This window comes from Peromyscus leucopus, chromosome 14 (genome assembly GCF_004664715.2).
Source record: "Peromyscus leucopus breed LL Stock chromosome 14, UCI_PerLeu_2.1, whole genome shotgun sequence".
Lineage (NCBI taxonomy): Eukaryota > Metazoa > Chordata > Mammalia > Rodentia > Cricetidae > Peromyscus > Peromyscus leucopus.
The window spans coordinates 50,797,474-50,810,916 of record NC_051075.1 but is presented as its reverse complement, the minus strand read 5'-3'; the positions used below and the strand labels follow the sequence as shown (position 1 = coordinate 50,810,916).

General features: G+C 42.8%; 2 protein-coding genes across 7 annotated transcripts in view; one reads left to right on the top strand and one right to left on the bottom strand.

Moving 5' to 3' along the window:
- Positions 1-13,443, bottom strand: part of Rgs6 (regulator of G protein signaling 6) — a 536,490-nt gene that overhangs the window by 260,444 nt on the left and 262,603 nt on the right. The window lies entirely within an intron of this gene.
- Positions 8,000-8,962, top strand: LOC114698581 (peptidyl-prolyl cis-trans isomerase FKBP3-like). Its single transcript, XM_037210694.1, has one exon. It carries the CDS (start codon positions 8,002-8,004, stop codon positions 8,566-8,568), a length of 567 nt encoding a protein of 188 aa, XP_037066589.1. The 5' UTR covers positions 8,000-8,001; the 3' UTR covers positions 8,569-8,962.

The following is a 13,443-nucleotide window of genomic DNA, read 5'->3' as shown; positions in this document are numbered from 1 at the left end:
TGTCATATAACTGGCGATGCTTCCGATCTGGTTAGTTACTGAGATGATGGGTTTGCTGTAATTTTAGCCTTGCTGTGGTTTGAGTCTGGACCTTGTTCATGTAGTGGAAGTTTGTTTCCCTATGTGGTAGCAGTTAGAGGAAACTTGTGGAGCTGCCTTTAGGGGAGGGGTGCTGATGGCCTTCTGTAGTGGGTCAGCTCTTGTAGAACAGAGCTGTTACAAAGTGAGGCCAGCCCACCCACTTGGCTTGGCCCTTCCCGCATACAGTGTGTTCCCTCTCTGTTCTTTCACTGTGTTGCGACATGGCCAAGGAGGCCATCACCAAAGCCTATCTCCATGGGAGCCAGTGCCAAATGTCCGGTCTCCAAACTGTGAGCTAAATAAATCTCTTTTATTTATAATGTTCCTAGCTTCAGGTATTTGGTCATAAATTTAAAAAAAATGAGTCATATAGGCCCACTCTTGCTCTCTCTCTGTCTCGTGACTGCTGCTTGCCCTTCCACTGGGCTCCCACACAGCGTGTCTTCCCTTGTCAAAAGCTGGAGCCATGCTCGTAGCCATTCAAGATTCCAGAACCTGAGCAAAGCAAATTGTTGTTTATAAATTATCCAGTGTTTGGGCAGTATTCTGCTGAAATAGGAAAAAAAAAAAAAAAAAGAGAGGGGGGTGGGGTGGATTAAGACAACCACTAAGGGAGTGTCCTGTAAATTTAGCAGCCATGGTGACATATATATTATAAATTTCACTAGCACAGCAAAGCCCAACAGAGCCAGCTCTGTACAAAGGCTGCTTCTCATCGAGGACTGGGTCTGTAGCCCCCTCCAACTTTTTTGCCTTTAGCCCTGTACCTGAGCTTACTACCATGAGTAGCTAGACCCGTGTCAATCAACTCCCCTGCTTCTGTCAATCTGCCTACAGTTAGTTAATTTATAGCACACATCCCCATCCCAGGTTGGGAATAGAAAAATGTTTTTCCTTTCATAAAAGCAAAACAAAACTTTGAAATGAAACAGGACATAATTTGTCATTATGGTGTATCTCACCCATCAGATTCCAGCATTTAAAACCACGTTATGTTAGCATCCGAACATCATCATCTGGCTCAAAACGTTCAGTGGAGTTGCTGCAATGAGACAGGCCCTGGGAAATGCTTTTAGTGGACCTGTAATTGGCACCATTTTCTGGAAGGCAATTTTCATGTCTTTACATCTAGATATTATAGGAGGGAATCAGAGAGCCTCTCAAATATTTATTTGAAAAACTACCCAACACGCTACTTACTATTCACCAGAACAATTACAAATAACTTATAAGTCTGATAATAAAGATCAGTTAAATTAAATGTCATGGCGCAAAAATCAAGCCATAGAATTGCGATCTAAATGGTCTGACCACACATATTTGGAAAGGTATCTAGAAGGGAATATCTTGACGTGTAGGCATTTTATTTTCTATAATCTAGAAAATTACAGGTGAGCTTTTTTGCCCCTTTAGAATAAAAACAAAACAAAACTAGAATATCAAAAAAGAAAAAGATGGAGCCACAGACAACAGAATAAAAAATGTGTCCTTGTTAGCATGGACCCAGGGACAAACACTGGAGAGGGGGCTCAGAGTCCAAAGAGGGTCAAACACATTTTCAGAATAAAGCACAGGGGCCTGGGGTACACCTGGTATAATCTGCACATGACTGAATGGCACCCCTGTTTGACCAACATTATTCAGATTCCCACACAATCCCACCTCAAGCCTTTCTTCGCCTTTTGTGTGTGTGTGTTTTTTTTTTTTTTCTGTTTGCTTTGCTTTGCGTTTTATCTTGAGAATGGATCTCAGGAATCCCAGGCTGGCCTCAAACTCACTTTGTAGCAGAGGATAACCTTGAACTTCTGCTCCTGTCTCCTGCCTCCACATCTCCAGTATTGGAGATTATGGGCATATACCACTATGCCCACTTTATAGGGTACTGCCTCCAGGGCTTCTTCCATGCTCGGTAAGCCCTCTGCCAACTGAGCTGCATCCCTAGCCCCAAAGGCATCCTTTCAACAGCTAGGCTTAGCCACTAACATCTCAGGTTGTCAGAGCAGGAAAGCACCTGCTCCAAAGGACAGACCCTCTGGCCTGGGTGGAACCCTTACATTCCAGGTGGTCTGGCCCCTCACTTTGTCTAGGGGACCACTCCTTAAGAAGGTGGGCTCACCCAAGACATGCTAAAGAGATGGGCAGACTAATTAGTTCATTCATGAGACACTGTACTTTTCCTTCCCAGAACCCCCTCACCCAGTGCAGGAGCTCAAGGGCTTCAGACATGTAGGCCTGCAAACGGTCTGCTTTTCCGGATTATTAAAAACACACCTGTAACTTTTCCTTTACTTTTATCTCTTTTTTACAAGAGCTTTCTCAACACTTGGAGCTCCCTGCCCCCCCAGGATTTTGGGTTTCCTTACTCTTTCTCTATAGCAGTGGTTCTCAACCTTCCTAACGCCGTGACCCTTAAATACAGTTCCTTAAATACAATTGTGGTGACCCCCAGCCATACAATTATTTTGTTGTTACTTAACTATAATTTTGCTACTGTTATATGAATTGTAATGTAAATATGATATGAAGGATATGTGATGCCCCAGAGTGGTCAAGACTCACAGGTTGAGAACCACTGCTCTAAAGAGTCCCATCTACCATGTGCCTGTTCGTTTGACATGTATCTGATCCATATTGGTTTCAGTGGCAGGACCTGCCCCTTTCCTCCACTCACCTCCTCCAGGTAACGCTGAGGTCTTACAGCTTACTTGCCATGAAGTTGGTTGTTGTTGTTTTTTCCCCTAAACTCCTATAAAAGTATTGCTGTGCTTCCAGCTGAGTCTGTTCTTAAATGCTTTTATTAACTTGACCAAGAACTCCAAAGAGGAACCCCAGTTAGACTGGTTAAACTTTTAAATACTCAGCCACACAGTAAATATATTATAGAAAGTTCTGCTGCAAACCACATTTTAATAAAGAAAGGAAGTACAATTAAAAGCCTGTCTCAAAGTAGGATATACTCTTACAATGTGTGGATATAAAAACATCAAACTCTTAATATAATGATATGGAAGCTTAAATATTTGTTATTTCTCATTTTAATATACAATGTGAACACTCCCTGAGTATGGGCTAGCTAGGTGGCAGGTAAGGGTACTTGCCACATAAGCCTGATGATGAAGATTCAGTCCCTGGAGCCCACAAAAAAAAGGTATAGGAAGAAAACGGACTCTTTAATGTTGTCTTCTGACCTTCACATGTACCTGCTCACATACATCTTTTGCACGCACACACACAAACACATACACATAATAATAATAATAATAATAATAATAATAATAACAAACAGAATAAAGTTCTTAAAAGCTTCTGAGTAATCTACCATACTACATTCATATCAACAACATTAATCAAAGCAGGAGAGCAAGGCACCAACGAGGTTATCAATTTAATTAACAGCAATAACTACTAACTGGGTGCTATTCTCACAGCCTGAAGAATCATAAAAGACTGTGCTGTGGCTCAGGATCTGAGCTTTTCACCCTGGGTGAGATGGATCACTCTTGAGAGCCAAAGACCATATTGGAGGCACACATCAGCATTAGGGGTTTATTTAGAGTCCCCAAGTAAATCCTCTGCTTGACTTGCCAATTCACAGCTTCACCATCACTGAGGGTGAGTGTCAATGGGTGCCAACAAAGTTAAGGAGGTTGAGCAATCATACTTACTCAAAAGATTCCCTGAAATGGAAAACTCAAGATTCCCACAGAAATGTTAGGCACCTGGGAGGAGACTGGGGAATACATGGACACAATCTGTTTGACATCAGACACTCCAGAGTCAGTGAACTGACTTAACAGAGGTTAAGAGCACCGGAGTAGGTTACATACTTCAAAGTGTTTACAAGTGGGACTCGTGTGTTCAAGAATGCACATAGCACCCTTTTTTCATGGTAACTGCAAATGGGAAACAACCCAGGTAACCAATGATGAGTGAACTATATGCCTATCCTTATAGCAGATCTACTTGGTAGGATTTACTTACATAAGAAGACTTATTTAAAATAAGATGAGTGCAAATTATAGACATAGACACATACATACAAGAGATGGATTTCAAAAGTATGCTGAGTAAAAAAAATAGCCTATGTTGTATGTACTTTCCCTAAAAGATACATACTGCATGATTCTAGAACTGTATGAATTTCTAGAACAGGCTAAAATAATTCATGCCAAGAAACCTGAAACATTGGCTGCCTCTCTATACAGGTAGGGTGGGAATTGCCTGGGAAAAGTCATTAGCATAAACATTAGCATCTGGGCAAAAACAGAGTCTGTAATTCCATAAGGACCCACGTCACACGTTTGTATGCACTTGTCAAAATTCACTGAATGGAAAGCTTAGGATCCGTGTATGTCACTCTATGTAAATCTTACCTTAAATATAATAACACTACATAATGATATACATGTTGAACTGTTGAGTGGCAAAGTGTACTGATTTGTGCAGTTTAATTCATAATACATGAAGAGGATGTATACATGGACAGAAAAATGAACTGCAAAATGTAGGTGGTAAGTGCATAGGTACTCACAGTATGACCACTCTTCTGTTTGTTTGAAAATGATCTTAATGATATGTTGGGATGGCCCCTCACCATTCTCCTTTTCATTCTGATGAGCCATTTTAAGATAGAAAATAAAAATGTGTTGCTGAGTGAACATGTGTTTCAATGTGTCATGGAAATCTTGTTTGTACCCTTCAACTACTGAAGAAGGTCTGGAACTCTTTGTAGCAAATACCTGCATTTTATTTGGATCAAGATATTACTTTAAGAACCCAGAGAGAAGACTCAGAGGTTAAGAGCACTGACTGCTCTTCCAGAGGTCCTGAGTTCAATTCCTAGCAACCACACGGTAGCTCACAACCATCTGTAATTAGATTTGGTGCCCTCTTCTGGAAATGTGGGCAGAACACTATATGTAATATATATGTTTTTCAAGACAGGGTTTCTCCGTGTAGTTTTGGTACCTGTCCTGGATCTCGCTCTGTAGACCAGGATGGCCTTGAACTCACAGAGATCTACCTGGTTCTGCCTCCTGAGTGCTGGGATATTACTTTAAGGTCCTTTAGGAAATTTTGTAGGAAAAAAAGTTATTTTTCTAATACAATACATTCAATGCCTCCTGTAAAGGAAGATCAGATAGGTCGTACTAGGTACTTGAGTTAAGATTTTATGGGTTACTCACAGAATAAAATATGTAAAATCCACTTGCATGTCCACTGTATTAGTTACTTTGATTAGTTATCGCTGTGATACACTATCCAAGAGCAAGTTATTTTGGCTTACAGTTGGAGTCCATCATGGCGGGAAAGGCAAGATGAGCACAGTGGCTCTGGCTGTGGCAGCAGGAGGACTAGGCGGCTGGTCACATTGCATCTGTAGTCAGGAAGCAGAGAGGTGCATGCTGGGACTCCACCTACATTCTCCTTTTCATTGACTCTAGCACCCCAAACTAAAGAATGGTACTGTGCACATCCAGGGTGGGTCTTCCCTCATTAGTTAGAACTTTCTGGAAATGCCCTTACAGACAAGCTCAGAGGTATGTCTCCTAGGTGATTCCAAATGCTGTCAAATGACAACTAACCATCACATCCAGCAAAGAGCTATCAACTAGCAAGGCAATAGATTCTTGTGGAGTCCTTTAGTCATATTCTGGGTTCAGGGCTGTCAAAGAGCAACTTAATTTCTCTGAGACATCAAGACCTGAACTGTGGGTGGCTGCTGCCAGGAAATGGCATCTTGGAGTGTGATATTATAGATAGAAATGCATGTAGAGAAAAATAAAGAAGGGGGAACATGATAAAGGAAGTAGAAATTGCATGACTCATCTGGCTTCAGATATTATCTTCAAAGATATAAAAATGGGATAAATTACTCATCAAAATTAATTTCAATAACACCAGAAAAAGGTATTCAGCATCCTTGCTTCCATACATCACCAGCTCCAGTCTCCTTAGGCCAGGTCTTTGTGTGTGTGTGTGTGTGTGTGTGTGTGTGTGTGTGTGTGTGTGTGTGTGTACATGTGTATGCCTGTAGAGGCTGGGTCAACTTTGGGTCTCAACATTGATTTTTGAGATCCCTCAACATTGATTTTTGAGACAGATTCTCACTAGGGCCTGGAACCTGATAATTAGGTTAGTCTGACTGAGAGATCCAGGGATCCTCCTGTCTCTTGCCTCCCCTGTGTGGGTTTTTATGGGTGCTGTGGACTGAACTCAGGTCCTCATCTCATGCTTGCATGGCAAGCATTTTACCAAATGAGCCATTTCATCAGGCTGGCTATTTAAGAAGTAGCATATACAAGAGCTCTGTTAGACACTTCCTAAATTTCACTTGCTATCATTTTAGCTCAGATCATCTCTGATTTCCCTCCCTTTCTCTGCTTCATCAAGCTGAGGGTGGGGTGAGAGATGGTCTCGAAGGCCAGACAGACCTCGAATGGAACACTTGCTGGACTGGTCTTTGTACAGCAGACATTCACCCTCTTGCCTCACCTCCCTCGTACCTTATGTGACTCCGGGTGCTGGTAAAAAAAGCAGTGAATAAAACAAAGACCTGTTCTCACAAGTGGACATTCTAATGGAGGCTTAGACCACAACGAACAACTCAGAGAATTCCATGAGAAATCACAATGGGACCTGGGAGAGTATAACAGGCCAAAGTAATTTAGCCAAGTTTACTTAACTGTAGAATGCAGAGTAACATCACGTCTCAGGGGAAAGATGGTAAATGACATAGTACCTCCCTCCCTAATTTTTTTTAACCTTCCCCACACATTGATAGTTGGAACTGCAACATTATCTTACCATCCCGATCCAAATGCAGTAGACAGACAGAATGGTACATAGAGACATCACAACACCGACTCGTCACAGCAATAGAAAAGTAACTAAGACACCCACCCCAGGGGGTCCAAGGGACACCAGCAATCTAGGGACTATGAGGAGTGTGATATTTTTCCCCTCTAGAGTCAAGATCCACCTGCTCAGGGCTTGATTCTTGAGAGCCATTTATTTGTGTGCAGGGAAATGACTTGTGGGGGATTGGGTGAGTTAAGGGAAGTGGCCATTTAGAACTTGGCATGAAAGCATACAGATGTTTTAAGTCAAAATTATTCACAGATTATAACATTTTAGAAAACTCGTTTTTTACAATATGCTACCATTGGGGATGGGGGGTCAGGTATAGTAAACACACTTTGACTCATGATGTTTTTAGCATATGATGGTTTTAATTGCAGGCAGCGCCATCATAAATGGAGGAAAATATAGTAGTGTGGGAAAAGAGTACCAAAGCCTTTAAGACTACCATCATCCAAAATGCTGACTACTACTAGGTAAAAATGAGGAAGATTACCACCAAACATGATCATGAAGTCAAAGGTTCTTTTCCTTCCAAATGAATCCTAGTTACTTAGAGAGAGGCATGGATAGGGATTATGAAATTATTTGTTTAGTCTGATTTATTTGTGTCCTGTGACACCGTGCTTCTCAAAGTGTCAAGTGTCTAAGAATCACCTGGGGACCTTTTTAGAGACTGATTCAGAGGCATGGTGGGGGTGGTGATGGAGGAGGAGGCGCGGTTTTACTTATCAAGATTCAATCCACTGAGGACTCTGGTCCACTGACCACATGTGCACACCTGAGAATTTGCAGGGTTTACAGGATGTGCATGTGAAAACACAGCTCTCAGGTCTCCAAATGCGGCATCCGATCATAGCTAATAGGAAAGTTTCTTCTTTCTCTCAGAAGCTCCATCCATCCAGGCACACCTAGTCATGTGCTGTAGTTTAGAGAGCTAGAAGGCATCAGGAATCATGTTGTTAATCTGCCCCACTTTGGAATGACATCTATTTCACAGCTGCTAAAATACACTAAAGAAGAACAAACCAGAGTGCAGCGGCGGCAGCGGGGGGGAAGATGGCGGCGGCTGTTCCCCAGCGTGCATGGACCGTGGAGCAGCTGCGCAGCGAGCAGTTGCCCAAGAAGGACATTATCAAGTTTCTGCAGGATCACGGTTCAGATTCGTTTCTTGCAGAGCATAAACTATTGGGAAACATTAAAAATGTAGCTAAGACTGCTAATAAGGATCATTTAGTTACAGCCTATAACCATCTTTTTGAAACTAAGCGTTTCAAGGGTACTGAATCTGTAAGTAAAGTGTCCGAGCAAGTGAAAAATGTGAAGCTTAATGACGATAAGCCCAAAGAAACCAAGTCTGAAGAGACTCTTGATGAGGGTCCACCGAAATATACAAAATCTGTTCTAAAAAAGGGAGATAAAACCAACTTTCCTAAAAAGGGAGCCGTTGTTCACTGCTGGTATACAGGGACACTCCCAGATGGAACTGTTTTTGACACCAATATTCAAACAAGTTCAAAGGAGAAGAAAAATGCCAAGCCTTTAAGCTTCAAGGTTGGAGTAGGCAAGGTTATCAGAGGATGGGATGAAGCCCTTCTGACTATGAGTAAAGGAGAAAAGGCTTGACTGGAGATTGAACCAGAATGGGCCTATGGAAAGAAAGGACAGCCTGACGCCAAAATTCCACCAAATGCCAAACTCATTTTTGAAGTAGAATTAGTAGATATTGACTGAAACCAGTGCTTCAGACGACACCAACAATAAAAACTTGGCCTTGAAACTTAATGTGACTAAATAGAGCTTGCTACTATTTTAAGGGGAGAGTCAACTGGAAAATTCAAGGAGTTAAAGCTTGTTTACTTGATCTCAATTTTTGAGAAATGTAACCCCCTGGAAGTCCCTTTAAGTCTCAGATATTTTACTATAGCTGTGTAAAATATTAAAGAGAACTGCTTTTCCTTTTACCTCATATTGTAAACTAAAAGGCTCAATAAAAATGTCATGGATTGTCTTGATTAGACTTTTAAAAAAGAAGAAGAAGAACAAACCAATTAGAACTGGAGAGATGGCTCAGTGGTTAAGAACTCACATTTCTCTTGAGTTTGATTCCCAGCACCCACATCAGGCATCTCACAACCCCTAGTTCCAGGGGGATATGACACACTCTTCTGACCTTCATGGGCACCATACCCATGCACACTCACCTTTCCTCCACATATATGTAGTTAAATAAAATAAAAATAAATCTTTAAAAAAAATTAAAGAATACACTAATTAAAATACAATTTTAGGAATGGCTAAGTGCCTAATTAGAATTATTTCAGTGGTATTTTCAGTCTTTTCCCCTTTGAAATTCTGGCACTGAGGTCAATTATCCTTGGGGGAAGGGGTGGGCATTTGCTATAGAAATGTTTACTCATCTTAGTTTTTAAGAATGATATGGAAAGCCAAAATTACATCTAAGTACCCTTAGCTCCAAAGAATTTGCTTTTAAGCAAGAAAACTCAATTCTCCAAAGTACCCATTTCTTCAGAGACTTCAAGACCAGACTTAACAGGATCAAAAATCCTAGATGGTAATGATCGTAAGTGCAGAAAGATATACTTTTAAATCTCATTATAGAATAATCCCCAGTGTTCATTAATGAGCACTTTTGCAAATAAAGTATATATAAATACTACAGAATATTAGAAGCCAGTAAACATGATATAATAGATGTAACTTATTAAAATATATAATTAAGTATATTAGGTGAAAACAAATTTTTTGAGTACATGACAGTATTTTATTTTTAATAAATATAGAATGTTTGTTACACCTACCTCACATTAGGTGTCTTTAGACATGGTGCTATAGGTTATTATAATTTAATTTTTTTCCAAAGCAAATAATTTTAAAGGTATGATCCACCTAAGCCCAGATCAAGCTTGGGGCAACTTACCTATATCTCTAAATTAACTAAAATGACAACCCACCACCACCACACATGTACACACACACACACACACACACACACACACACACACACACGAACACCAACCTCATTCACTAAAACAGAATACATACAGAAAAGCTCAGGCTGACCCAAAGTCCCTAGAATCCCATTAATTCATTACAAATGCCTTCAACTAGAGTTTTGCTAAACATGCCTCAAAGCTTCAGTGAAGGAATAGAAGGAAGTTGGAGAATTGCCACCCAGTACAGGTAACCAGTAATATTTTTATGTCATTGGAAAGTGAACATCTTGGTGGCATTTCTGACAGGTTTAAAGGCTTGAGTCAGACAGTGAGAACTGCTGAGTTCCTGGGCATTGTGTTCATCTGAGTCATCTGCTCCCAGGCTCCTTCCCTCCTTGCTAGGAAGGACCATCTTCAGAGCAGAGGACTGACTGATTTCAGCTCAGGCCAAAGGTTCTTAAGTTAGAGTCCATGCCCAGGGGTCTGTAAATCATTAGAAATGAGGTGTGAAGCTCTGCATACTGATGCACACACATCTATGGGAATCAAAACTCATGCCTTTCATAATTTTCAAAGTGTAAGATGCCTGGAAAAAAAATGTTGAATTCCTAATGCACGATTTTCAAAAGTAGGAGAAGTACATCTGTGCACATCCATAATTTGTAGATGTAGAATATGTAAAAGGGATTCATACAGCCAGCTCAGATAGAGAAATATCACACAGAGCAAAAAAATCCCAAACCCTTTGAAGTACACACACAATTCTTTTATCACTAGTTGCAAATTTGACCTTCCCACCCCATTAGCTTATCCCACTGGTGGGAGCAAAAATCCCAACACCACATAAAGATGAGATGTTTCTCTGTGCTCTGTGGCAAGTGCTCTGTTATCTTCCCACACCCAGCCTGTTCCTCTGCCCCTTCTTGAAGGTGTCTCTTGATGTGGCTCTCAAGCCCGAGTGAGCCTGGGAGGAACCTGAGGCGCTTATTAACCCTGCAGATCTTGGGTACACCCCCCCAAGTCTGGAACACAATCTATAGGCTTCCTTTTCTATTTTTTCTTCACTCCTGGGGATCAAACCTAGCACAATCTGCTGTGGGATGTCCTGTATGCTGTGAATATATGTTGTTATGATTGATTGATAAATAAAACACTGATTGGCCAGTAGCCAGGCAGGAAGGATAGTGTGGGCGGGCAAAGAGAGAGGAGAATTCTTGGTGGAAGAAAGCTGAGTCAGGAGACGCTGTCAGCTGCCACAAGGAGAAGCATGATGTAAGATATGGGTAAGCCATGAGCCATGTGGCAACTTACAGATGAATAGAAATGGGATAATTTAAGATATAAGAACAGATAGCAAGAAGCCTGCCACAGCCAACAGTTTATAAGTAATATAAGTCTCTGTGTGTTTAATTGGGCCTGAGCAGCTACAGGAGCCAGGAGGACACAGGAATACTCCAGTTACAACAATCTAGTCAAGAATTCTACTACTGGGCTACCTCCTTAGCCCTCAATTTTTTGAAGCAGGGTCTCTGTAGCCCAAGTTAGTCTTAAAGTTGTGATTACCCCTGCTGGCTTCCTGCATGCTGGGAATAAAGGTGTGTATCACCATTTTCAGCAAGGCTTCTTCTTCTTTTTTAAACCTTGTTTTTATTTATTCGTTGTGTCTTTCACATCATGCCTCCCAATCCCACCCATCTCCACTCCCCCCTCTCAAATAAAACAAAATAAAATTTAAGAGAAAAAGGGGGGGGGAAGGGAAGAAAGGGAAAATCTCGCCGTGGAAGCTGCAGTGTAACACAGTGAGTCACACCGTAAACGCCCTTATCCATATATTTTTACATGCAGGCGTTCATTGCAAGGAATCATTGGTCTGGTTCGAGGCCCCTGGTCTCTGCTACACCATCAACACTGGGCCCTCACTGGGACTCTTCCTGGACATCTCATTGGTGCCCTGAGTCATGGAGATCCTGCAGCCGTGGGTCAGCCGGACCTCTCCCCGTTGTGTCCTGTTCCCCGCCTCACCCCACCCCTACCCAGTGCTCCAGCAGACCACAGATGGGGTGGATATTGGGGTGGGCCAATACATAATTCTGGTTCTGGGCCTGGGTAGTTGCAGGGTTGGTCAGCCCGCCAGCCCTTCCCTGTCCTCACCACCAGGGCGAGCTCTCCTGCACTGCCCTAGCCAGTTCAGGCCTTGCAGCAATGAGCAGAGGCCAGCTCTCCTGCGTTCACATCCTCTGGGTTGGTTCTCCCACAGCTACACCTTCAGGGCCAGCTCTACTGTGCTGCCCAGGTGAAGGGCAGCACTCTTCTGCGTGCTGCAGCTGATGGGGGGCAGGGACAGCTCTCCTGCTCTTACAACCTCTGTGCCAGCCATTCTGCCTGTCTCAGGCACTAATGGGCAGGGGGGAGGGGGCATCTATCCCCCACCCACGCCACCACGTGACAGATGAGTAGTGGGAACAACTCTCCCATGCTCACAGCTTCAGGGCTGACTCACCCACACCTCCGCCAACAGGGTCAGCTCTAATGTGCTGCCTAGGCGAGGTGCATGGTCCACTTTCCCAAGTGCTGCAGCTGGTAAGGAGGAGGGTCAGCTCCCTCGCCCACCACAGGTGGCAGGGTCAAAGGGGGGCTTCTTCCCCTTGCCCTCACCACCACATGGCTGACGAAGGGGGTGTGGCCAGTTCTCCCACTCTCACACCCTCAGGGCTATCTCACCTGACCTCTGCAACAGGGTCAGCTCTACTGTGCTGCTTAGGTGAGGAGCAGGGCACTTTCCTGAGTGGTACAGCTGGCAAGGAGGAGGGTCAGCTCGTTCTTCTGTCATGGGCTGTAAGGGGCGAGGGGTAGGGGGGCAAAGGCTTCCATTTTTAATAAGCTTCCTAAAGTGTCCTGATCCAGGTGATTACCCTCCTATACCATTTGTGGGGCAAGCTAGCCTACTGTAAACCCTCTTTCTGGATCCACTGAAGCAATGACCTCTCTCCTTTGGAATAAATCACCTCCCTTCCTTCCTGTCACTGGAGTGAGACCTATCTGCCATCTAAATGCCCCCTGTTTATTTCTTGACTGGGTGGTATCACCCTGCCTTGTTTATTTCAGTCAAATTTTCCAGACTACATCCTCATGAAAGGCTTTTAAATGGGTCACACTCCCTTGAAACACAACCATATGTGTTCCGAGCAGAGATGCCACTTAACGCAGTAATTAGAAGTGGAACACAAGCAGATTTCTTCACAACCTCATCAGTGACAAGGACTAATGACTGTAATGAATGAAGAGTTTAATACATTCTATTAGAGGTGATGACCAGAGGTGTGATCAAGTACTAGCAATGAATCTAATCATCGAATGTCAATGCTGTATTACCCATTGGTCTGAAACCATCACACGCATCTCTTTAAGAGAGTGAAGTTAGCTGCAAGACAACATCAAGGCCAGGATCATTAGACTGCTCCATCAGTGACTTCTGCAGGGGGAAGAAATTACAGAAACTGTCAAGAATAGCAAGGGGGTTTCCTCGTAGGGCCGAAAGGCCAAT